The sequence below is a fragment of the Xiphophorus couchianus genome, chromosome 3, assembly GCF_001444195.1.
Source record: "Xiphophorus couchianus chromosome 3, X_couchianus-1.0, whole genome shotgun sequence".
NCBI lineage: Eukaryota > Metazoa > Chordata > Actinopteri > Cyprinodontiformes > Poeciliidae > Xiphophorus > Xiphophorus couchianus.
This window is the reverse complement of record NC_040230.1, coordinates 8,928,917-8,956,067: the sequence shown is the minus strand read 5'-3', so window position 1 is coordinate 8,956,067 and position 27,151 is coordinate 8,928,917. Positions and strand designations below refer to the sequence as shown.

Here is a 27,151-nt window from a genome sequence, read left to right as displayed (position 1 = left end):
AAGAATGCAATAACATAAGTTGTAGACTGACTAGATAAAAATGTTTTCTGCCAAATCAAAAATTATATGTAAATCACATTTTTACTGATTAACAACAAAAATAACTGTATTAAAGGACATCTTTGTGTTTTTGTCCAATTTTGAACATTATAATGTCCATTCATGTAATGTGGATATATTACTTGTTCATGATGTGTCGCAAATGTTTATAATTGTTTTGACATCGCGGTAGTTTCGTCACATAGACACTAGGCGTCGCAAAAGAGGCCACAAATTCTTCAAACCTACGTACTTTGCTCACTCTTTCCACATGCGGCCCCGGGATTGTTTGTGCGTAAGTAGGTTTCTTGATTTCAGCGTACCAGCTCTGAGTAGCAAATCTACGCAAGTCTTTGCACTTGAGTGCCCGGTTCAGTTTCGGTCTCAGGAGTAGGGGAGGAGGCCGGGGTAGAAAGGCGGATCTTGTGGTGGGAAGCACTAGGAGTGCTTGACGGGATGTGGGACGAGCCGAGGCGGCTGCGGCACACCTGGGAATTTACAGGAACAAGCAACGGTGTCTTCACTTTTCCACCACAAAACTCCCAAAACCAGGACATGCACTAACTTTCAGGCACATTCTGCTGGAAAATGTACACGACGGAGCGCAGGCGGATGAGCCTGCGTGACGGGAGGAGGAAGGATCCCGTGTGGGTGTCCGCTGGAAGTTTGTGGCAGGACTCTTCGGTGCTGGAGCTGACCGCCAGCAGCGGCGGGTCGGGCAAGCAGCTCGTATCCCCGCGCAGTCGGAGCAGAGCGGTGTCCGTGGCTTATATTGTCAGCGAGGACGCGTCTGTGCCGCAGACAGAGGAGAACCTGTCGCTCAAGTGTTTGAAGGAAGCCTGCGCAGACGCGCACGCCTCTTTCAGAACAATTTCATTTGGTAAAATTTCAGTGGGAACCACAGACATCCTGGATAATTTCTACAATACAGGCAAGTGCAGGCACGCAGACTTGAGGGGAATATATTTTATTATGTCTATCAGTTAAACTCACCCTGCCTGTTCATCTCTCTGCAGATGTAGCAGTCGTGGAGATGAGCGACTCTTTCTGCCAGCCTTCTCTTTTCTACCACCTGGCAGTGAGAGAGAGCTTCAGCATGACTAATAACATCATCCTGTATTGTTACAAGCAGGACAGTGATCTGCAGGCTCTGAAGGTAACACGTGTATGTAATGGTCTGAAATCCGGGTAAAACTTTAACTAGAGCATGCAGCCATGCTGGATTACAAAACTGCGGGCTGGCTGTCAGACAAGACACGGCAAAGAAACGTGGTAGATTTCATGACGATTGGATTTTAATGAATGTAAATACAGGCAAGTACATGCAGTGTTCTTTGCGAAAACCCTATTGTTATGATGATTATTTACTGGGCCATGATTTGTGGAAGGTCCAAAATCCAATTATGTCCATTATCTCTTATGAAACAACTGAACAGTTTTTTTTTTTCTAGAACGTGTTGTAGGCTTGTACGTTTTAGGGTGCAGAATAGATGCATCGCAGTAAGTGTATTTATTTTCAAGTAATTTAACCCAGAAAGAAATCACACATTTTAAATGTTCATCAAGTAAACTATTCATTTTGAGTAAAATATTTCAGGAGTTTATATTTTTCTAATTTCTTTAAAACAATTGTCCTTAAAATGCTTGAAAAGAGTACTGTGAACTGTCAAATGTTCTTTCCTATATCTATGTATTTTGCATGACATTTCTGCACATACAATCTGTCTTATTGGTCTATGGTAATATTCTGTATTTCCTGGAAAGCTGAATTTGGAAGTTTCAGTAATACATATGAGTTTCAGGTTTTGAATTGAATGATTGAACTAGAGGAGCTTTTCAATGAAATTCTAACATGTCAGATGGAGCTATTGTAAATATAAAACAGACACACTATTGTCAAGACTTTTGGGTTGTATAAGATTTTTAAGTTCATTATTTCGCAGCATAATATCATATTTGGGTGTTTCGGTTTAAAAAAGGCTTTTTTTTATTCAGACTTGGGATTATTTTGTCATAAACTCTCCAATTAAATGCCATCAGGCATGCACAGACATAAAACTGTTAGCCAAGGCCACGAGTGCTCCTCACAGTGCTTACTGATTGCCTGTTCTGTTTGTTTAGGAACAGTGTGGGAGTTACACCTTCATCCCGTACGTGGTGTCACCTCAGGGCAAAGTGTTCGCCTGTGATGCCACCATGATGACCTGCATCAAGGAGCTGCTGCAGCCCAGTTTGCAGCTGGAGCCCCTTCTAACCCCGCTGGTGGAGAGGCTGGTGCACCTGTTGAACAATGTGCACATTCAGTCCAGGTCAGTTAAACATCACAGTTCTCCAATTACTTGTTTTTGGAGAAAACAAGTAATTGTTGACAGTGCATGTCCCTGCATGCACTGTCAACCCAAATCAGTAATCATTACTAAATTCACGTATGGTTAAGTGACTGCATTGGGATGCCTAGGTTTTGCAAAATTAAAAACCAAACAAATCAAGCTCTGTTTACATAAAGTATTATGTCCAAGATAATGAATTACTAAAGAACTAAAGCTTTCAAAACTGTTTATGAGTAATTAGCTCAACCATTAATCATATATGTCAGTAATCGTTACGATTATCACTGTTTGTTACTTGTGTTTATCAGTAATCATTATTCTGCATGATAACTGAATCAAATTTGCGCCTTACCATATGTCGCTAAACTGTCACATCAACATACTGACCCTGACTTCCCCACTTCATTACATTATTGTAATCAACAGGGAACCCATGCAGCCAACTGTCAGATGAAACATTCATTAGGCTCTCTGGTCTTCTTCTTCTTTGTGTAGGCATACGACTCAAATGTGCATTACTGTCACCTACTGGCTCACCTGTCTGGTGTTCACTGACAAATCCCTCCCAAAATCAGTAAAAACATGTAAATGAGAGGAGTCCCAGCTAAGTGCCAATACTACAGCAAATACTCGTTTTGAGTAGTTTACAATTCACATTTTATTTAGTAATGATCTCGCCTTTTTTGCAAAATAATGAAAAGATTAGTAATAGTATATGTAGAATACAATTTGGGTGTACAGTGTATGAACTCCCTGTAAAAACACAATTTTCCAAACTTTAAATTCCACTTGTTTTGGTTTATTGAAGATTGTGAAACAGTGGAACACTACCTACTTTCCTTTGTGTCTTTGCTAACAGTGAGTACTTCCGGGAGTCACTGAGGCAAGAGATCCGCTTGGCACGGGAGCGATTCAGTGGAAGAGCTCTGAGCGAGGAGCTGAGTTGCATCCAGAGTCGCCTGGATAGCGTAGATCTGCTCACGCCGGATATAGTCATGAACTTTTTGTTGTCCTACAGAGATGTTCAGGTGATCACTTTATGAGTTTTGTCTAGTTTTAGTATCTGTACAAATTAAAATGGTTTTATTTGATAAAACCATTTTGTAATAATAACAGAGGAAGGTCACCATGTCTTGTAAAAAGATGTGTGAATTAAATATTGAGATTTAGCTGATCATAAAACCATTTTTCTTAAATTTGAAAAAAAAAAGGCTTATTATGAAATAGTTTACAGGTTCTTAGCACATAGTGCCCAAATTTCCTATGCAATTGAGACAGAAAGACACATTTTCTCCTTAATTTTTGTTCCTACTTTGTTACTTTTCTTTAGGATTATGATGCCATGATCAAACTGGTGGAGACTCTGAACAACCTGCCGATGTGTCAGGCAGCAAGGCATCAGAATATCAAGTTTCATTACATCTTTGCTCTGAACAGGTACCCACCTGTTTGTGTAATCTACAGTACATAATTAAACATTTGTAATCACCTCTTTTGTGGTTTCAGCCATGTGTTTAGTAGTATTCTTTGCACATGGCTTTTATTTGTTTTGTTTGCATTCAGTCCTCTATAGGATTTAGTCAAAGCTGCCAGGCTGCAAATATAATCCCTTTATCCCATTTTTAGGAGGAATCATCCCGGTGATCGAGCAAAGGCTCTGAAATTAATCTTGCCCATTGTGGAGTCGGGGGACAAAGTGGCATCAGACGTCTACTGCCTGTGTGGACGGATCTACAAAGACACGTTCATGAGCTCTGGCTTCACTGACGTATCCAGCAGAGACCAGGCCTGTTATTGGTACATCCAGTTTGTGTGTTTTTGGATCCGGCCATATACTGGTGTTTCTCAGGATATTAAAATAAGCATAAAAAATGAAACTCTGAATCACTACAAGAGAAAGTAATGTATTTCAAGTGTTTATTTCTATTAATTTTGCTGAAAGGAGCTCACAGTTAATGAAAACCCAAAATTCAGTTATTGAGAAAATGAGATTATTGTATTCAAACAAAAATTTTATATTTTAAGAAAAAAAATGCTATGCTAAGGCCAGCTAAATCACAAAGAGAGCTGCTGACTTGACAGTTGTCTGGAAGATTGTTTTTAGCCACCGCTGAGGGAGGATTATAGGTCACAAAAGGTCACCGGTAATACTGGACAAATACTGATAGTCAAGAAGGTGGCTGTTTACAGTGATGAGTGGAAGGAAAATTTGTTGTAGAAAACAGAAACCAAAAGAAAAAACAAAAGCACAAACACATGTTCTAATGACTAGGGCGTTTCGCTTCATACTACACCACTTGGATGCAGCAATTCATGTAAAAGCATCGAGTGTCATACTTTATTAGTAAGGTGGGGTTTCTGTAAAAATGCTAGAAAAAAATAATTTTCCGTATTATTTTGCAATTCAGACAAAACAAGTTTGAGGTTTTCATCCATGGATTTTGATGAACCCATCAAAATCTAAAGAAAAATAAAAACAATTGAAATTTCACTCGGTGTGTATCTGATATATTAAATTTGTAACTTTTTGAGATCCATGTGTAAGAAATCCAAATTAGATGCAGTTCAATGTTTGAATTATTCAGTGTTTTCCAGTAAATTATGTATGTTTGACTTTATAAAAAATATTGTATTCATCCTTAGGTATGGAAAAGCTTTCGAAGCAGAGCCAACCTTCCACTCGGGGATCAACAGTGTGGTCCTTCTGACGGCAGCTGGACATGAATTTGAAACCTCCATTGAGCTGCGCAAAATAGGTGCAAATCTACTAATTCTCAAGACTGTTTTAAGGAATTTCAGAATGTTTTTTTTTTTTTTTAATGAACATATACTATGATAAATGACCTAAAGTTTCTACATAAAAATATTTAGGTGTTACCATAAGCACGCTGCTCGGCAGAAAGGGCAGTTTGGAGAAGATGACAGAATACTGGGATGTAGGATTCTACCTCGGAGCAAACATCCTCGCTAAAGAGTTCAGGAAAGTCATAGAAGCTTCTGAAAAGCTCTACAGACTCAAGGCTCCTGTTTGGTGAGAATTAAGCACAAATTCTTGAACTCGTTCGTTTTTTTATGTTTCAAAAGCATTAAGCGAATATTTCAATTGTAACTCCATGTGGACTAATCATTGTTATGCGTTTCCTTTAGGTATTTGGCATCCATTATGGAGACGTACATCCTGTACCTCCAGTTTGCCAAGCCTCCTGAGGTGAGGTCTCCCAAAGAGGATACGGTGGACTTCTGGATGGAGTTGCTCCTGCAATCCTGTAAACCCACCGTCTCGACAAATCGCTGCCCAGTAAGAGAATACAAACTACGCTGGCATACCTCACAAAGATGTGTAAAAAGCTTTTATAAAACATTTTATTCACCTTTTGTTGCAATAGCAGAGCCTCACATATTTGTTTCAATTTAAAAAAAAACTGTTGTAGTACAGTTTTTTCAGATTTAAAAGAGTTACATGTTAAGAAGTATTTTTGACACTACATCTAATGACATTTTTTACAATTTCTGTAATAACAAGATAAATGATTTTGAATTTAGATATTCCTTATATCTTTTTTGTTTAGTTACTAAAACTGTAACTTAAAAAAGGAAAGTTGTATTTTTTCCCCCAGCATTATAGGCATAGACGATACTGGGACTTTAACTAGAACTGGATGCTTTGGCTAGAATAGAACAAGCGTAAATGTTTTGTTAAAAAAACTTTAGGTGGATTCAGTGTGGAATAAAATACAAATATGTGGAGAAAAATTGGACATCTTCTGAGGTGTGAGGTGAGGAGTGTGAGAAGGGATGATGAGGTAACGTGGAAACTTTATTTTTAGGGTTCCGAAACACGAAGTGTTGAGAAAACATCTCTAAACTATTTAGCAATTAAAAAATGGATGGCCTTTATCAAAAACAACTAAAATTGATCTTTTATCAGGACAGTGATTCAGAATATATGGTCAAAAAAAACATAGAAATGGTTCAAAAATCAAAATTTTTCTTTGGCCAAGTCAGTTCCTAGACCTAAATCACATAGCTGAAGAGAAAAGAGCTCAGGACTCTCATAGTTTAGAGATTATGCAAAAAGGGATGGACAAAGATCACTCTAACACTGAACGCAATGAGAATAGGTGTTGTGTTGACAAAAGGGGGTTGTAAATATATCAACTCCAGATGTGCCAAAAAGTATTACAGTGAACCCTCGCTATAACGCGGTTCACCTTCGACGTCCTCGCTGCTTCGTGAAGTTTTTTGTGCAGTTTTTTTTCACAGTGCATTGTGTTCTGGTCCTGATTGGCTAAACAGTTTCCGCGCTTCTTTTCTACCTGTGTGCCAGTATCGTTACGGTATTTAAATATACAGCTTGGCAAATTTTGGCAAATATTTTTGCCCAGAAGAAAAAAGAACAACTACCGATAACTATGTTGTTCTTTCAAAAAAACACAACTGCACCTCAGGCTTCAGAAGAAGAAGACACTAGAGAGCGGAGTCAGGCCGCAGCGTCACAGGTAATTACTTCACGGATTTCGCCTATCACGGGTTCTTTTTGGAATACAACCCCCGCGACAAACAAGGGTTCACTGTACACCATTTACCATTGATGTAAGATATTTTCTTTACTAATTTAGTTTACATAAATATTTATATGTAAGATTATGTTGCAAAAACACAGTTAATCTATCTTAAAGCTTTTACTGACCTTCAGTCTGGAAAAGTTAAAATAGAAAACAATTGATTCCTGCTGGATTTTAACCGACATCCACTCCTCTTTAGATTCTAATCTTATCAAGTAAGCCTAATTGACAATAAGACAAATTGCATTTCCTCCAAAAATCCACTGTGAATTGGTAAGATGATATGTTGGAGAAAGCTCATCTGATGCGGAAATGCGTGTTAAGGACCACTAATTCTCAGAAATATTAGAGGAGCAAACATTTTCAAAACAACACACTGAAGAATTACAGTAGATGCAAGGGAGGGATAGATAGTATAAGATGAAACTTGAGCAGAAAACCACTGAAAGCTGCGATAAAACCAAGCCAGCCAATTCAGTCTGCTGAAAGTAGCTTTGGACCTAAATAATCAGCAGTGAACACATAAGAGAAATGCAGTAAAACTGAAATTCTACAGGGTTCAAGGTCTTTACAAAAAGAAAAGTGTGTAAGCTAGTTGTAGCTACCTGTAACGACAGTGGTATTTGTGCTGCCGTTAGTAAAAAAAAATCATACTGTTAGCATATTGGCTAATGAAAATCTCATCCACCTCAATAAAAAAATCCCCTTATATCTGAGTCATGCGATTCAAATTCCTTAAAGCACAGTTGTGAGACAGATGTGTGATTTGTTGATAAGTAAAAGATATGAAAATAGGAAGATTTTGTTTTCAAAACTGAATTGGAAAAGTTTAGCCTGGCAGTAGATTGGATCATGCTATAGCTTTAGGTGGAAAACAGGAGTATAAAACCAAAACGTTTATCAATTTTAAACTGGGATTTTATAAGAAAAAGGCAAAAAATATTAAGAAGTTGAATTAAATATTATTAGCCCATTTAAAGTTTCAATGACCTCACTTGGTGAAAGTAAAAGAAAAGCAAAGAATCTCTAGAGAGAACGAGATGTTGAATGATTTGAACGATTGTCTCATTGAAATCTACATGATTTAAAAACTTTGTTTACAAAAGTGTAGTTAAATAGCAAAGTTCATAGTCATTAATGTTGAGCTTGAAATAACTAAATATTTTTGATATTTGAATGTTGATAATTCACAAACATTGTAGAAGAAGAAACTGTATAGAAAAACATCAGGACTGGTAAGCTCTCAGGAGTTTGAATCCAATAAATAAGCAGCAGATTTTATCATGATCTCAAAAGCTATAAACATACTATTATTGAATGTTGATTGAATTTGAATTTGTGTGTTAGGTGCTCATTCTGGAGCCCAGTAAAGTCTTCCAGCCGTCTATTGTGAGTGTGAGTGAAGAGGACGAGAGTCGCACTGTTCAACTGAAACACGTCACACCTTTGAAGGTTGGAGCTTCTCCATATGTCTTTCTGTTTGTTCATATGTCAGAATACAATATAGGACATGCAGTGCTGTTTTTATTACTGAAGTTATTTAGCTGATTAATGTTAGCTTGAATGTTGACATTAGTGCAGTGTATGAGTTTTGTGCCTATAGAGCAAATACATGAGGGAAAATATTACTTTTCTCATGCCACATATTCCACACAGATTTATTTTTCTTCCATTTATGCCTTCATGCAAATGAAAACTGCATGAAGGCATAAATGCAGTTTTCATTTATGCCTTCATGCAGACACACACTGCATGAAGGCATGTGTGTCTGCAACCAGCTTATTTTTCCCCCCCCATATTTTCCCTTTTTATAATTGATTCTGCAGAAAGGCTTACACCAGTGGACTTTCTCAGCAACTAAAATCCGAGGAGTGAGGTAAGATGTGTTGTTGTCAGGGAACCCATAAAATGCGGGTTGTCTGGGGAAATTTTGGCTCGCCCTCACATTTCTGTTCCATCAACATGGTTTCAGGTTTGACCTCTTTCTTATTTATTTGTTGATTTCCCCTGTGGCTGCTGATCGGTGTCACAGTGCTCTCCAGCGTTATCTTATGTGCTAATTTAGGCCATTTTGAGCTAATACAGCAGCGAGCTGCCGGGCTGGTAATGATTTTATTAGGTTTCAGAGTGATGTGGAGTGATTTCAACTGGAGTTGAACATGACAATACCCACCCTTCTCCTTTTGCTTGGCCTGAAACAACAAAATATTAACTTTACCCATTGTTCCAAACAGAGATTAGATAGTATACCAAAAGCAGATTATATTAGTGTGTCATAACTTATGAGAAGAATCTTTTTTTTTCATTTGAATTTAACAAATAAAGATCATATATTCGTATCTATTTTCCCTAAAGTGCATCAAAGAATGATGAGCGTAGCTGCTTCCTGTATGTACACTACAACTCTGATGACTTCCAGCTTTGTTTTCCATCAGAGATCCACTGCAAGGGGTGAGTAATTTGTGTATTTGAGCTAAACAATGACTCGCTTACTGCCAAACTGCCTGAACTGGCTGCGCATATGATCAGAGCCACCGGCACATTGTGGAGGAGGATCATAAGGAGATGTTTTGTCGCCAAGTTCAGGCAGTGACCTGAGGAGGCGATTGTGATGAAATCAGTTTGGGTGACTCATGTTTCCTTTGTGCCTCCTTAAAAACACTGATCCTTTCAGTTCTGCTTCGGATGCGTAAGCTCCTGTTGAATGTAGGAGCACACATTTTGTTTTAGTTAGAGATAAAAATGTTTGTGTTTCCTCAAGAGGCCTTAATACAAGGCTGTGTTTACTAATGCTCGTGTTACTTGGGAATGCTTTGAACTTTGATTGAAACTGAGAGTCTTTTTCTCTTATTATTTTTAGATGAGGAAGCTCTTAAATGCTTTGGGATATATTTTTATATGGATTAACTTTTTTTATTATTATTATTTATGAAAATGCTGCCAAATTACACAATGGAGATTAAGTGGTTTTTATTTAAAAACTTGTTTTGTATCCAGGTTATTGTAACAATGGTTTAAAACAATTTTAAATAGAAGCCAAAACCTTAACCTTCCCTTTATATTAGTAAGCATTCCTTTCTAGAAGTGAAAAGTAGACAACAGCAAGTCAACAACTCTCGGCTAGAAGTTGAAGCTTGTTAAAAATGACAGGATCTTCAACGTTAGCGTGTCCAATATAACATTTCTGCATCATACTACAGCATGAGGAAATGCTAACACATAAAGTTTCAAGCTGTTCTGACAGACCTCTCAAATAAAATCTAAAACCTCAACAAAAACAAATTTTTAAAGGTGTTTTATGGATATTTATTTCCATTTGTTTATTCATCTGCATAGTTTTTTTAGTAATGCACTTTGACACCTTGTCCTTTTTCACTAGTTGTTCAATCAACAAACTGTAATGTACTGTATTTTATTGGATTTATATATGACAGACAGATGCAAAGTATTACATGTCTATGAAGTGGAAGAAAAATTAAACATGGTGTTTAAAATAACTCTTAAAAAGTGAAAGTGTTTATTCACTCCTTATCTGGAATAATTTTTTTAAAACTGAAGGTTATGATCACTGATTTTACATCAGGACTAAAATAGCTAAAAAGAAGAGCTATTTAATTAGGATGTATCTTTATTTGCAATTTTGTTTAATGTTCTCTCACTAGTTTCTGCGAGTTGGTGAACTCTTTGCTTCACCAGGCTGAAAACCCCACACACGACCCCCAACTTCTAACGCAGGAGATACTTGAGGTCAGTCACCGTCTGTACTTCTTTCCTCTGACGCAATGTTCTCTCTATTTTAGACCTTTCCTGGCAGTGAAACAAGAAAAACAGCAGCAGTTTCCCAAGAAAAATGCACAGTGTGACTTTTCCCAAACATGTTGTGCTTGCGTGCTATAGTTAGAACAAAGATTTTAGTCAAAAAACTCTCTGAATTGCCTTTTTCATTCTATACCTGTGAAATTCCTCACAATCCTGCTTCTTTCCCGGTTCTCGATGTTTCAGTTCATCTACGAGACCAATGAAAATGGCGACAGAGAGGTTCTTGGGAAAGGGACGTATGGTGTGGTGTACGCTGGTAGAGACCTCAGCAACCAAGTCCGCATTGCCATCAAAGAGATTCCTGAAAAGGACAGCACGTATGAGATCCATTTTCTTCTTTATTCACTTGATACATTTAGCTTTTTTTCCCCCCGTCAGCTTGTTTTGCTGACACAAAGTGACAATATTTTCAAATGTGCAAGACATTGTAATGTTTATTCTGAAACAAATATGAGAGAAAGAAGTTGAAGTGAATCAAACATCTTTCTTAGGACAAACTTTAATAGCAATTTTGAGCACCTAATCCCTCTAAATGAATATGCTTCCTGATTGTGTGACTAAAGCCAATATGTAACATGTGTTGCTGAATTTGTGTTACTCAGGTACTCACAGCCGCTCCATGAGGAAATAGCTCTACATAAAAGGCTCAAACACAGGAATATTGTCCAGTATCTCGGCTCCATCAGTCAGGACGGTTTCATCAAAATCTTTATGGAAGAAGTCCCAGGAGGTACAAATTCACAGATAAAACATATGACACTCACAAAGCAGCCTCCGCACTTACTGTCAGGTCTGGTTAAAATGTGTATAAACCCTTACAATGATAAACTCATCTGATATTGTGTCAATGTAATTTATTGAGGACATCCTTGAAAATAAACCTGGGTATGTTAAGAAATAAGCTGAATAAATCCTTAATTGCTGTCAAAGCTGTCACTACAATCTATGTCTGGGAACAGGACAACAGTTAGTTTTTCTATCTATTATTATGTTTCACAAAATGAAGCATACAGAGGGAGGAATCTTTGACCAATCCCAATGTCTCCAGCCATGGATCATCTTTTTTGCTCTCTTCCCTTCCGCTCACCCTACAGAAAACCTAAATACTAGAGAAAGCTTGTAGGATTTAGTTGTAGGGACTGAGATGGTCATGAAGAAGGTAGATTTTTGTATCTGTCGGATCTGATTGTATCAAACAGTCGCAATCCTGCTATCTTATTTTAAACTATTAACTCTCTTCTAAATTATCCACGTAGTGGTTTTATAGAGACTTCACCTACTATATGTGAAAGCTTTTACACTTTTTTGATGAGAAAGTCTTTTATTAGGGCCCAGATCATCCCCTCTGCTTATGACCCTTCAGTCGTTGTGCCTTGTTCTGCTGTTTTACACAGCTTTGAATGTGAGACCTTGCAGTCATTGCAGGAGGTGGTTAGTCACTTAAGGCCAACTGGTTCTCCGGATGATGCTATTCCACCCCAATCATTTAAAGATGTTTTTCTTACTGTGGGTCCTTCTGTCCTTGCTATTGTAAATAGCAGCTTGTCCTCAGGTGTTTGTTCCTAAAACTCTAAAACATGCAGTTCTGCAGCCTCTACTTAAGAAACCAATTTTGGATCCTACTGTTCTGGCGAATTATAGACCTATCTCTAAACTGCCTTTTATTTCAAAAATTCTTGAGAAGGTAGTCTATAATCAGCTAATGGTTTATCTTAATGAACGTAATATTCTAGAGGTTTTTCAGTCCAGTTTTAAACCATTTCATAGCACAGAGTCAGCTCTTTTAAAAGGTTTTAATGATATACTTTTAGCAACCTATTCTGGTGACTGTGTTGTTTTGGTGCTGTTGGATTTATCAGCTGCTTTTGATATAGTTGATCATGGCATCTTACTTTCCCGTTTGGAACAGTGTGTGGGCATCGGTCCCATAGTTCTGGATTGGTTTAAATCTTATTTGGCCAAGTGTACTTTTTCTGTCCGTCTTGATGCCCATACGTCCCCCTCTGCTACACTGTCGTGTGGTGTCCCACAGGGCTCAGCTCTAGGCCCGCTTCTTTTCTTGTTGTACCTCCTTCTTCTTGGCTCTATTTTTAGAAAATATGGGATTTCTTTTCATTATTATGCAGATGACACACAGACATATTTACCACTAAAGAACGCAGACTTCACCTCTTTCCAGTCTCTGTTTTTATGTCTGGAAGATTTGAAGGCCTGGGTGGCCCTATATTTCTTGAAACTTAATGAAGATAAGATGGAGGTAGTGATTTTTGGCAGATCCACTGTAGATTCCCTGACCAATCTTGGCTCTTTGGCCCAGTATGTCAAGCCAGTTCTTACAAATTTAGGGGCCAAGATGGATGCTGGTCTTAAGCTGGAAGCACACAATAGAGTCGTTGTAAAATCCAGCTTTTTCCACTTAAGGCAGCTAGCCAAAGTAAAACCTATTCTTTCCAGACAGCACTTCAAAACAGTGATCCGTGCATTTGTGACCACACGGCTGGATAACTGTAATGCACTTTATATAGGAGTCAGTGATTTATATATTTCCCAACTTCAGTGCTGCTGCACATCTTTTAATAATATGGTCAAATAAAAATTTGACCATATTTCCCCTATTTTAGCCTCCTTACACTGGTTGCCAGTACATTTTAGGATTCATTTTAAAATCCTTTTATTTGTTTTTAAAGCTCTTAATGGCCTTGCCCCTCCCTGTCTGTCTGAGCTGTTACATTCTTACACACCCTCCCGTTCCCTCAGGTCAGCTGATCAGTTGCTTGAAGGTGCCAAAGACAAAATGCAAGTTCAGAGGGGAACGTGCTTTTTCCGTGGCAGCTCCCCCTTGCTTTGGGCATAAGACAGGCCTCTTCACTTGCTGTTTTTAAGTCCCTTCTTAAGACCCATCTTTTTTCTTTGGCTTTTGGCACAATCTGAGAGGTTTCACTTTGTTTTATTGTGTCCGTATATTAATATGTATTCTATATTCAATCTTTTATATTTTATCATTTCATTGTATTTTATGATTGTGTATAGCACTTTGGTCCTGTCAGTGTATAAAGTGCTTCATAAATAAAGTTGGTTACTAGATTCCCATTTTACTGGAAGAGAAACAGACCCACAGCATCACAGATCCTCCACCAGAGCCAACACTGAGTATGAGAGGCTTTCTCACAGTTTCATCCTTGGTTTGATGCCAAACCTACCTGTGGTGCTTGTTGTGGAAACATTCAACTTTAGTCTTATCTGACCAAAGCAAATCTGTCAGCTAAGGATCTAGCTGAGTTAGCAAACTCTACATGTTTGTGTTTGTGATGGTTTCCTGGAATGCGTCCCAGACAACCGGTTGGAATGTGGATAAAAATAAATGTTTTTTTATGGACACTTTGCTGCAGTTTGGAACTTTGAGTTGGATATATATTTTTTTGTACCTCCATCCTCCTCATTGTGCAATATGTTAAAACAAAAATGGGTCCTTGTTACTCAGAGTTCCACCAGCTTCAGGCTATTTCATTATTCCTTTGAATGTAGATATGAGCAAATTTGTGAAGCCTGATTTATAGTGTTCAACACTCGCCACGCACACTTGATTGACATTTATGTTATTAGATACCCTGCGGGCTGCATGGTGGAACAGTGGTTGACATTGTTGCCTTAAGGCAACAGGATTTCTGCATGGAGTTTGCCTGTTCTTTCCATGCATGGGTGCATTCTCTCTGGATAAGTTTCCTCCCACAATTTTAAAAACATAACTGCTGGGTTAATAGGTCTTAGTCCTGTGTTGCCTTGTAATGATGTGACGACTTGTCCAGCGTGTACCCCACCCCTCAATTGGGTTTTGAAATTGCTTCAGCTTGAGATTATGCTGCTGGAATCAAGAAATATGGAGCACACTGTGACAGACAGTAATATTTAGTCATTGTGGGAAACTATCTACTCTGGAGGAGCAGAAACTTGCTGCTTAGGAATTTCCAGAACAAGCAAAGCCAAGTGCTTGTTCCGACTCTGGCTCTTTTCTTTCTTTAACGTGTTGCTTTTGACTTATTGTGCCTGTCAGGGATATAATGTGTTCAAAAGAACAAATGCATGTGATGAATCAACATTCACAGAAAACCTGTTTTAAAGCTATTAGTTGTTCTAAAAATATCCTGCAAGACGAAAACATTTTCAGACTATGACGTAACTGTAATAACTGAAACTAAACATCAAACCTGTCTGATCGGACACACAAGCAATTCAAATGTTTAAATTTGTGAGTTTTCAATGGAAGCTTTAGCCTCTAAAGCAAATATTGAAGGTTTTTATGCTTTGCACTTTTTCAGGAAGTTTATCTTCTCTCTTGCGCTCCAAGTGGGGTCCTCTGAAGGACAATGAAGCTACCATCATTTTCTACACCAAACAGATCTTGGAGGGACTGAAGTACCTTCATGACAACGAGATTGTCCACAGAGACATTAAGGTGAAAAGTTATTTCCTTTGACTTACCTTACCATTGTTAAGTATTTGAAATTTTCCTGGATCTCCGGAAGGAATTATTTAAAAAAAGCATATATATTTAAACTGGTATAAAAAAAACAATAAGATATATACATAAAGATATGTTGACTTATAAAACAAGCCTACAGATCAGATCACAGCAGGACATTTTCATAGATAAGAACATGATGAGCATTTTTTTAAATGTTTTTTTTCTGTCTGTAGGAGGAGAAACTAGAAAATGGATACATTTTTTTAAAAATCACAATACATTTAATTTAGTAAAAAAATAAATAAATAAATTTTGTTATTTATATTTGTGACACCAGCTGCTAATGGTTAAAAAAAATAGCAGCCAAGTATTGCACACTTTCTTTGTTTAATTGATCATTACAATATCCATCCTAGCCAGACTGGTAAACCTGGTGCAAAATGTAACTATTTTCTCAGGGTTGTAAAACACTGGCGTTTTAGTTAATCTAACACCACTAGATTGTTTCACATTAACTTTTCCTGATAAGTTATTTCCCCTGTGGTGCAGGGCGACAACGTGCTCATCAACACCTACAGCGGCGTCCTGAAGATCTCTGATTTTGGGACGTCCAAGCGGTTAGCAGGGATCAACCCCTGCACTGAAACCTTTACAGGCAAGAATCATGGGATTTGTAGGCTTTCTAGGAACTGGTTAAAATAGAGAGCTTTAATCACTGGCCTCTTTTTATTTATTTTTATTTTTTTAAAGGAACACTTCAGTACATGGCTCCAGAGATTATAGACCAAGGGCCTCGAGGTTATGGGAAGCCTGCTGATATTTGGTCCCTAGGGTGTACTATCATAGAAATGGCAACAGGCAAACCTCCTTTTCATGAGCTGGGAAGTCCTCAGGCAGCCATGTTTAAGGTAAATAACAAACACATGTTTTTGTTGGGGTTTAGTGGTGATAGTTTATCGTGCAGACATTATACACAATATTTAATATGTGAATTGGATAAATTAGCAGCTGTCTTACTCTCCTTACTTTATGCTCAGCAATGTGATGCTGTTTCACCATTTTTAGTTTAAAACATTTTTATTATTCTGGAGCAATATTCTCATCCTCGATGTCATGGTTTTATTAGCTGCAGGCAGAAAAACATCCTAATGAGCAGAAATTACTGTCTGTGAGTAATTAACCAATATAGTTTGCTTCACGTAGTGAACTGCATATTGAACAATAATAACTAATTTATTGAATATTTGGGTACTATCTATTTGGCTTACAGTTGGATTGTCACCATATTTCAGACTAACCATCGAAACATTAATAAAAATTTATCTTTCAAGGATCTTCTGTCACATGTGCTTGTATTTTTTTTTTTTACAGAAATCAAACCAGAGCAATGCAACGATGCATTGCTCAACGATGCATTGCTCTGATTTGAGGCATTGTATCACTATGTTGCATTTTAACATGTTAATCTTGAATTTAAATCAAAATAGACCTCTAAAATAAATTATTTTACATCTTCTGAATTTATATCATCTATCCAATTTTAATGTTTTATAAACATGATTAACTCTGATTATCCCATTAAGGTGGGCATGTTTAAAATCCACCCGACGGTTCCAGAGAACATGTCAAATGAGGCCAAGGACTTCATCATGAGCTGCTTCGTGCCAGACCCGGACGACAGAGCCACGGCTACGGAGCTGCTGAATGACTGCTTCCTCAAGTCATCCTCCAGGAAGAGGATCAAACCCCCAAAGGTCTCAGACTCGAAAGATTCAAGTCATTCTAGTAAGGCTTTATCTGAACTTCACACATTTGTCTTATTTTGTTATGAAAACTAATGAATTCTCTTAAATGTAACCTTACTTGTTTTTACAGCTGATTATTATCGCAGTTTATCAGTGCCCATCTCCATCCTGGTGGAGGACACTGATTCGGACACAGGCTCGGTTGACCTGGCGTCTTCTCTGGACATGAGGAAGCACTTGTCCCCCCTCAGAGTGACAGCGATCTCAGAGAGTCCGCCCTGCACCAGTGGCTTTCTGTCGTGAGTGAAATTTTTGTTGAGCTGATAAATCCGAGCTGTAACTGTATTTCTGTGGGTCATTGCTCGATCAGAATCGAGCAACTTTGAGGTTTTAGTTTTAAGGTCAGGTCAAGCTGCTTTCTTTTTAACAGAAAAAACACAGAATTCTTTTTCGTTAAATCCCACAACTGTGTATAGCTTTGGAAATGACCTACAAACCCCACTTTTTTTTTATTTCTCCAAATGTCATCATCGACTTTATTACCACATCCTGTAATTTTCATGATATTCCAGTAATGTAGTTTTATCTAGCTGACTCACTTCTTTGTTCTGCTGTACAGAACACCATATGACTCTTCATCAGACATGTCCAGTCCAGCCTCTTCGGAGGAGAACATCGGCCTCTTTTTGCTGCGAAAGGACAGTGAGAGGAGAGCGACGCTCCACAGAGTCCTCACCGACTACATAAGTTATGTTGTCACTTATTTACAGGAGTCAATACTGCAGGTGTGTGGAGCAAAATTCAGACAGAAGATTAAAATGTTTACAGATGAAGTTGATATTAAATGTATGCACAATAACTTTTATTGTGATGTTTATCCTATGCAACATGTGTCATAATTGTGATGTGGTCAGCCTCTCTATTTTCCATTGACCAGGTTTTGTAATGTCATTGTGGTTTTCTTCACTTGTTAATAACTGATTTTACTGTGCTGTGGTATATACATAATGTTGTGGTTTTTATGCCCTTCTTTTGGTGAATTAAATCAGTTAAATTCCTTTCTGCAAGCTTCAGCTTCAGCAAAACATTGCAAATTTGCTAATGTCAGAAAAATCTTAGTAAGACAGTTGAATTTTCTTATTTGTTCATATTTACTTTAATGGTCTTTTTTGACTCAAAAGACTATTAAAACAGGATCAAAATGTAATTTATTAAACTGTTACTTTAAGAAAGTGCACATTTATTCAACCATTGTTGTGCATTTTTAAATCTGTAATTATTAGACTCATTCTTTTTTAATTGCACAGATTTATAGTTTAGAATTATTGGGAATAAACAGTAGAAATAGTTTCCCCTTTTGTTTCAAAATTTCTCTTCTTTAAAAGTTGGATGAGGGATCAACACTTAGTGAAGACCACATCATCACACTTATCGCCTGCCTCCGTCAAAACATCCGCTCACCAGACAGAAAGCAGCTCGCCACCAGCCTTCTGGAGCTTCGGTCAACTCTGTTAGCAGCAGCAATACCTCTGAACAGCCTGCAGACGGTGCTCTTTAACTTTCAGGATGCAGTAAGTCACTTTTTCTACTTGTATATGCAACATAAAAGGTACCTTCATGGACTCATATTTAACATTTGCTGTGCGTGTAGGTGAAGAAGGTGTTGAAGCAACAACAGGTGAAACCTCACTGGATGTTTGCTCTGGACAATCTGCTGAGACAGGCTGTGCAGGACGCCATCACTGTCCTGCTCCCAGGTACAGGACTATTTCACACTTAATTTCCTTATCTGTGTTTATACAACTGCTACTGGGTACACATTTATTCACAGCTCTGGTGATGATGTTCTTCATCTTTAAAATCTTTAAAATGACTTGATCTCTAGTCATGCTGAACACTCAAAGCGCTTCTAGACTACAAGTCTCATTTTCCCATCTCCACTAAGTGTTCACACTCCTATACATCAATATGCAGGTCAGTTGGCCACCTAGCAGTAATTAGCTCATCATTATTTGAGTAAATATTGAACCCACCCCTTTCCATTTGTAAAATGAATTCTCCTGCAACATTTCCAAAGTCACCTAAACAGTAAAATGTAGAAACATTTTACCTCTGTACATTTATTCAGCTGGGTTAAAACATTAATGTTAAAAAAAAAAATGCTGTAGTTATTTAAATTATTCAGATTTGCATATAAAACGAATGTAACAGGAGCATTTTTTTACCTCATACTTTACATTTTTTAAGTTGATCAGAATCTAGGAAGTTTTAATTAAAAAGCTATAGTTCTGTTTTTCCTTTGGGTGTAAATGTGACATGACTGAAGCTAATTTTATGCTCTAAAATGCAAAAGACAGAAGAAAATACATTGAATCTGAGTTGACTAAAATTAGGATTGCTGTGATTATGCTTCCTGCTAGATAAATTTAGCAGTGCTATGATGCTCAGATCATCTCCTACTGGTTTACGGGGTATCAGTTTATGTGACACAAATATCCTCTGCACACAGTGATGCACATTAAGGAGGATTTAATGTTTTCACCTGATGTATTTCCTTTCATGTGCGTTCACTTCTGATCTCCTCGCCTCTTAGAGCTGAAACTCCATCTGCAGTTGTCGTTTGAGACCGAGGACAGCATCCCCGAGGAGCAGTCTGTCGACCCAGACACTCCTGTAGCTCTTGTCCCCGACCAGCCGATGGCGCCAGTAGACAATCGGCAGGCAGAAACCGGGAATGAGAATGGGACATCAGCCAGGCTCGGCCCCCCAGATGAGGTCTTATTCGACAGGACCTGTACGCTCAGCGAGAAACTGAAAGACATGAGAGTAGAGACCAGGAGGTATCCTTCAGCTCTCTCCACTCTTATTATCGAAACAAATAAGAAAAAATTCATCTATTGTAATACAGTAGAGCAGGGGTGTCCAAAGTCGGTCCTGGAGGGCCGCCATCCTGTGTGTTTTAGTTCTCTCCCTGGTTTAACGCACCTGGATCCAATGATGGCTCATTAGAGGCCTTAGGAGAACATTGACAAGCTGAGAAGGTTGTTACTACAACCAGGGAGAGAACAAACACATGCAGGATGCCGGCCCTTGAGGACCAACTTTGGACACGCCTGCAGTAGAGCAACGGTTTCGCTTTTAAAGTGTGAAAAACCTTTACAGGTTTTCCAGTTTGGCAGACGGGAGCATAAAAAATGTTGCATGTTTTTAGTGCTGATGGCTTTTTGTGTCATGTGTCAGACTGCTGACTGAGCTGAGTGAGAAGGAGAGAGAGTACCAGGAGCTGCTGAGGGCCTCTGTCCTGAAGAAAAAGGAGCAGATAGATGAGCTGAGGAAAACGTTCATCATCGAAGGTAAAAGTTGTTATGAGTACAGAGACCAATGCATTCAAATGGATATTTGTAATGTAATCCTTGTAAGTAAAAGGTGAATTTATTATAAATCTGCTTTGCAAGTTGAAATCAAATTAGCTTTAAAATATCAACTTTGGAGGAGCTATGGACTAGTTTCTTTTTTGCCCTACCCACTTAAGTTTCTCTGTCACACACAAACTAAAGTTAACTGATAGTAGGCATTTCATGATAACATATTTTGCCCAGAAATTATTGCAGTAAGCAATATTATTGTTGTTTTGAGACCACTGTTGACTACTAGCATTAAAAAACATAATAATGCAAGTACACTTACTGAAATATCAATTAACTTATTTCTATAGAATATTTATCACAGGATCTGGAAAACATTTGAATATCCAAAATAAGTAAGCAAACAAACAACAAATAAAATGGATTATGAACATTATAAACACACCTTCAGTGAGGCCCTTCAAAATATATTTACTCATTAGGTTCACACAGGGAAAACAGGCAAAAGGGCCAGTTGGGACTTTTTTGAAAAAAGAAAAGAGTAAAACTCACTACTGTGTACTGGATGTCAAATGTTTACAGCACTGTGTTTTTGAATGCTGGCTTTTCAATGACATTAAACTGCATGACCTCAGAGGGCCAAGCCCTTTTGGTCATCATGAGTGTTGCTTCACTGCTGCAGTCTCTACCACGCCTCTGTTTCAGGCATGTTGCTGCCTGGACTGGTTTCCCTCTGAGGCGTGGGCCGCAGATCAGAAGCTTATATGCCCAAACTTGATTTGGAAGTTTGAATAATGATTATACAGTCTGCTTGCAGAGGCCAAAATGTTATATTTAGGTGTAAGATTAACATCACTTAATAATCCATGAATCTAGTCTGTGACAGTTTTATTGATAATCTTACTGTGGTACAATCTCTACCTTACAGAAAGCGAGTTGAATTCAACTAAACTCTCTAATGCAGAGACTAAAAGTTTGGTTTGCTGGCTCCAATCTGTCCCTGTGAATCAAGACACCATCAATAAGGTAAATCAAGTTAGGGTTTTACTTTTGGTGTGTAGACCTAAGGCATGTCAGTATTACTCATCTGCTCTCCGTTCATTTCATCTATCCGCTCTCGTTTTTTTAGCTACTTGCTCATGAGTTCACCTTGGGCTGTCTCCTCCACATGGCCTCCAGGGATGACTTAGTGTACTGTGGATTAAGGTAAACTGTCTCCGCACATCATCCTCACACAATCTGTCCAGGCAGAAACAGGCACACATCATGCATCATTCACAATAACAGTTTTTGTATAATTGATGCCCTGGGCGAGAGCCTACTTCTGGTGCCCACAAACAAACCACACACGCACACAACTAAGCAGGTTCTGGATTTTTTTTTTGTCTCACTTCTCCATATTATTAGGAACTAAAATATACTGAACTCATAATAAATGAAAACTTGGTAGATACAAATGGACAGGCATATTGGCTAATTGCTTAAACTAGGATTTCAATATTATTTTTTTAGAACATTTACAACATGTTGTTTTTTTTCTATGAGTTTAATAAGTTCATTAGGATAATTATTCAAAATCTGACCAATGCAGGCTTTACTATTCTCATGCTTGTCTCAGTCTAAGATGTTCTTAATGCTAACAAGTTTTTCTTTTTTGTGTTTTCAGGGATAGAAAAAAAAGATGTGTTTTGAAAATAATCCTTGTTCAGTGTAGAATAAGACAGCCTGGCCGGTCAAAATAAGTCAAACCTAGAGGCAGAGATGATCAAATGCAATCCAGTCTCCTTAAAACATTAAACTTTATTTATTTATTATTTATTGACCTTTATTTAACCAGGTAAAAATCCATTGAGACCAAGGCCTTAATTTACAAGGGTCACCTGGTATTTAAGTCGGTTTCATCATCCATCTGTTGTTTATAGTTGTATTATTTAGCAATTGCACTATGCACACAACATGTAATTTATAAAAATATGCAATCTTTTTTTTGTTTTGTTTTTTTCCTTTGTGCTGGTACGCTCCCCAAACCGTGCTGCCCTGCTCAGAGAGCCATAGTGTCGTACCAAAATGATTATATAGTTTGTCTGGATCTGTTCTAATTTGTCCTACATCGCTGTTTCAGAGGTGCAATGATGTGTCGACTCTGGACGGCCATCACAGATCGAAGGAAGACTCCTCTGACCACGAGCGTCAAGGACAGTGAGGACACTCGGCTTTAATTGCTGCTGATGTTAAGCATCAAAGGACAGTTTTCCTGACAGGCTGGCCCTGTGTGACCGGGAGATACAAGCTGCTGATGTAGACAGATTTTAGTTACTGTGAATTTATCTTGTAAATGCACTGATAATGTGTCTTTGTGCCTGTTAGCAGAATCTAATATTCTCCTATGTTTTATACATTCTCTCAGGGCTTTGGTATAAGGGATTTATTTTGAAGAAAATGTAGCCTAGAGGAGCATTATGTGTAGGGAAACAGACAAACTTATTTTTTAACTTTTTCAGACACATTTTACAGTTTTCCAGAAGCTAGCTTAAGTTATTAACACTTTCAGGACAAATGCTCTTTATTTGTATTTAACAGGATATAAAAATGAAATTGGAAAATAAACAGGAGCGTCTCTTACTGTTTTGTCTGCATGCAGCTGTTGATTTGGTTGTTTTCTGTGAGTGATGTTGAATGGAAGAACTGAAGCGGTGAACAGTCATGACATTCCACGTGTGTGTCCTCATCTGTTTTCTAATGTTGACATCTCCTTAGAAACAGCCACATGAACTTTGTGTTTCAGTTGAAACCGATGTGTAGTCATATGCATGTCATCTCCTGTGTGCAGTAGGTCTTTCTGTTTCAACATGACGGGTAAATGCATACGTTGTACAACAATACAGACATTTATAGATTTTATATATTTGTCATTAATAACTGAGTATAGAACACAATCAGAACATTTGGTGTTTTAGGTCTCTTAAAACTGTAAGAGACCTTATTGCATTCATTTTGTGCATGCAATAAGGATGTTTTGTTCCCCAGTGTATCCTCACTGACGAGTGCCCTCAGAGACCTTAAACTGATAAGCTAATGTTTGGCCACATGCATGTAGGCTCCAGTCTTTGTCCATAGGGAGATGACTTCATTGAAGATGTGGGTTTGGCTCCATGGGGTTCGCTTGTGTGAACAATGTTCTACACTGGCATTCTAAACCTTGGAATGTTTTTATGAAAGTATAGTTTCTGCATCATTGGGAGAACAGAGCAACATATTTATGAGACCTCTAGGACGCAAAAGAGCAGTTCGAGAGTTTTAGTAGTTTATGGCTGCTGGAAACCTTTGCATAACCAAAAGGTTTTTGTCTCAAAAACTGAAGAAGAAACAAAACAAAGCATCTGATTTATTATACAATGCTTTCTTGTCTTTTAAAAAAGAGCTTCGGTGACTGCCATCTATGCACTATGTTCCTTTTCTAGCAAAAAAACACAATATCATTTTCTTTTTACATAAATTAAATATAATGAAATGGCTGACTAAACCATGGGGAAGATTTCAGACTTTGCATTCCTCCAGCAGACAATCTTTGACGCCCTCTACATGGAGGGCAAACCACAAAAGGCCATTTCTGAATGTTCACAATGTGCTGCATCCAAGATGATTAATGGAAAAATGAGTGGAATGAAAAGTGTTGTAGGAAAAAAAAGGACATTGTGAAGCAAAGTTGGCTGAGGGAGGTTAACATGACTTGGATCGCAAAAGAAGACAACATTTTACAATGTTGGTTCTCCAAAAAATAAAAAAAAATTGCAAAGTCACATTAAAAGTCCATTAAAAATGCTAACTTTGCATTAAACTGTCATTATTTACAAAGTTATGCAAAGTTGGGACTTTCAAAGCAACTTTGCATTAAACGCGTCATTATTTACCAAATGACACTTCATGACAACAGTCATAGAAATTCATAGACTCCTTCATGTTCATGACAGATTTTGTCATGTTTATGACAGTGTCATGTCAGCCTTATGCACACCCCGTCAAATAAAGTGTTACCGAAAATAGATTAAAGTATTTTGTCATAATAGAATAACTAATTCTGCATCTGACTAATGATATGTTGCTCTTTTCATACTTGTTTCTGTCTAAGGTGGTCTTCGTGCTAAGAAAAGTGTATTGTTTCTGTTTCAAGGTTTCATATTTTGAATTGCATATTTTAGCTCTGACCAGCTATATGCAGTTTTGAAGAGCACATATAATCAAATACAGTCAAGACTCCTAAAAACATTAAATTAAACCTTTAATTCAGACCAAGCCGGGAGTCAGAGATCAACTTCAGTGTCACCAGTCATCTTTGGTTTGTTGAAATGTAATCTGGCAGCCTTTGCAGGGAGAAACAGGGCTCTACTCCAAACTCCCTGCAAGATGACGGTGCTTATTACACAGTCTCATGGGTGAGTGACTCCAGTCCTTGAGGGCTGCTGCTCTGCTTGTTTTAGATGTCTCCCTGCATGAAAACACCTGATTTGAATGAATTGGTCATTAGCATGTTATTGCAAAAAATTGGTAGGAAGCCAAAGAGACGATATAGCTATTTAACTAAGATTATGTGGGGCAAGGACACATCGAAGACAGAAATTGTTCACCCTATGGAGAAAGCTAATTCCAGCTAATTTTATCTGGTATGTCGACTCTGTCTACTGAACAACACACTGGACCAATATATGAGGGTGAAAACTTAGATGAAGGAGTAAATTAAGAGCTCTTCGTCTGGATACATACTCAAGATTTTGAAATACTTAAGATAGTCATAGGTTGGTGGGAATATATGACAAGAATAATCTGATATCGATCCAAAGTAATCAAGGTAATTAGACACTATATTGTCATGCAGGATTCCTTATGTGATCATAGAAAAGGCCTTTAAAAGTATAAAAATGCTGTTCTCCCTTCAGAGGTTAGTCATGCTTTGCTGATTTATTTGCAAAACATCTAAAAGAAATCCCATCTCACCATCACCTTGAAGCACAGCTTTAATTCTCACATTTAGTAGTTTATGATGCTGAACGAATCAGGAGGTGTCTCCATAAATCATGTCAGACATCATGCCCCTTGTGTCCTTGGAGGGTGTCGGGAGAAAAAATAATCCTTAGATGCTGCCATCCAAATTCAGTTTGGAATCATCAACTCCACTCACTGCAGTCGCTCCTTATCTGCCTTATGCTTGATAAGTAAAATGGAAGATGAACAAACATAAGTTCTTGCTGCCTATGACTCAAAGCAACATAAAACACATTTTGTTTTCAGATTTCTACATGTTGAAATTAGAATGAATTATTTTGTCTGTAGGGTCTTTTTTAGGAGAGGTTTCTATGAGGTAGGGTGACTAAATTAGCTGCTGATGCCAGTCTACAAAAATAACTGAGTCACTGAGCCTATTGCAGTAATGCTGGAAAGAGCTGTCAACTCATATTTGTTTCTTGTTATAAGTGCTTTAGCTTAATCTACGGTAATATGAATACATCCTGTTTTATATAGTCTATTTTAATAAGCTTTATAGCACAGCAGCATTAACACTATCTTTAACCAAAGGCTCAATCCTGATTCTGTACTGAGCTAGTAAACATTTAAAGCAGATATGCGGTCATGGTTAGATTCTTTTTAATATTTTCTTTGTGTGATGACTTAGTATTGGAGATTTCCTTACATGCCATGTTTTTTCTCTCTTGCTTTTAGAATGACTGATTATATGTAGAAAATTGAGACTTTTAATGGTTTCCATTCACTGTTGCTATGCTTTTAACAATAACTGCCTAGTTTGCACACGTAGCATATTCTAGCCCCACAGTTGTTCTGAGAAAAGGAAGTTCCTATGCTTATGGACAAAATGGTAACAATGTTGGTTGGAATCAAACTTGAATTATGATGTCTACTTGAATGCTGCCCCATTTTCAGCAATATACTAAGTCATAGTTGCATCACGAGTCACCAGTTACCCATTTCCTAAATAACAGCCAGAGAAACCCAGCACACAGTGCAATAAAACTCCTGGATATGCCACCGGTCTGTTTGATCTCCCAGGTATTGCTCTCAGACAACTTCCTTTCCTCTCTAGACATTACAAATCACCATAAAATGATGATAAAGCTGGAGACTCACTGCTTTTGTCTTGCATAACCTTTGAGTTAGAGACAAGGCTAGTTTACTTACCTTTTCATTTGGTCTGACGTATAACATTTCAGTGTGAGTCCAGAAAGAGAAAATCCTTGGTATTTATCTATAGAGTAATAACAAGGTATCCCAGTACTAGTACTCCAGTACAAACATGATTAAAGTAACTATTTTAAGTTGAGTCTGTACAGCTATTAATATTTTCTTCTAATTAGTTATTTACATGTATCAGTTCTTTAAAATCCTAAATGAATGTCAATAAATTGTAATTAATTAAACATTTCTTATAACTTGTAAACAAATAATGTTTGAAGCCAATTTTAATGCCCATTCATAAATATTTCGCAGACATAATAATTTTGACCGTAGTTTAGTGTGTCTAAGAATTTATGTGTTTATGGGAGTCCCCTGGGAGTTGTGAAACCACTCATCGGTCATGTGCCACAAAATCAATGATTTCTGCAGCAGAGAAATCAACCTTTAGACCTCACCAGACATAATTAAGAAAACTGATACATATATGTTCTTTCAAGAGGCTGTGTCTTCAATTAGCCACCATGCAGACATAACAGAAAATACAACAATGCGCACACACACACTCAGTCCTAATTACAATTTAGTCCCCCCTGCAGGACTTTAGTTTGCCTATACCAGCACTGCTGGAGTTCAAATTCAA

The 27,151-nt window shown here is 37.8% G+C and overlaps 1 protein-coding gene across 2 annotated transcripts; it reads left to right on the top strand.

Moving 5' to 3' along the window:
• The first annotated feature begins 302 nt into the window (after nucleotides 1-302).
• Nucleotides 303-22,950, top strand: LOC114140993 (mitogen-activated protein kinase kinase kinase 5). Of its 2 annotated transcripts, XM_028011380.1 has the most exons (28): nucleotides 304-970; nucleotides 1,056-1,195; nucleotides 2,161-2,348; nucleotides 3,229-3,397; nucleotides 3,700-3,806; nucleotides 3,996-4,166; nucleotides 5,013-5,125; nucleotides 5,241-5,400; nucleotides 5,517-5,667; nucleotides 8,282-8,386; nucleotides 8,761-8,810; nucleotides 9,290-9,385; nucleotides 10,597-10,681; nucleotides 10,937-11,070; nucleotides 11,356-11,483; nucleotides 15,070-15,206; nucleotides 15,765-15,870; nucleotides 15,966-16,123; nucleotides 16,799-17,000; nucleotides 17,091-17,259; nucleotides 17,580-17,745; nucleotides 18,346-18,531; nucleotides 18,612-18,717; nucleotides 19,554-19,800; nucleotides 20,201-20,313; nucleotides 21,254-21,351; nucleotides 21,455-21,531; nucleotides 22,448-22,950. In XM_028011380.1, exons 1-28 carry the CDS (start codon nucleotides 628-630, stop codon nucleotides 22,542-22,544), a joined length of 4,002 nt encoding a protein of 1,333 aa, XP_027867181.1. In that variant the 5' UTR covers nucleotides 304-627; the 3' UTR covers nucleotides 22,545-22,950. The 2 variants fall into 2 exon arrangements, with proteins under 2 accessions (XP_027867188.1, XP_027867181.1); XM_028011387.1 differs by lacking the exons at nucleotides 21,254-21,351; nucleotides 21,455-21,531; nucleotides 22,448-22,950 and having other exon boundaries at nucleotides 303-970; nucleotides 19,554-19,865; nucleotides 20,077-20,313.
• The last annotated feature ends 4,201 nt before the right edge of the window (nucleotides 22,951-27,151 follow it).

Excerpts from the sequence above, each read along its gene's own strand:
- LOC114140993 (XM_028011380.1), top strand. The coding sequence starts at position 628 with ATGTACACGACGGAGCGCAGGCGGATGAGCCTGCGTGACGGGAGGAGG. Across the intron at positions 8,387-8,760 it reads AACACGTCACACCTTTGAAG|AAAGGCTTACACCAGTGGAC; the intron begins GTTGGAGCTTCT and ends TTGATTCTGCAG. Across the intron at positions 8,811-9,289 it reads ACTAAAATCCGAGGAGTGAG|TGCATCAAAGAATGATGAGC; the intron begins GTAAGATGTGTT and ends TTTTCCCTAAAG.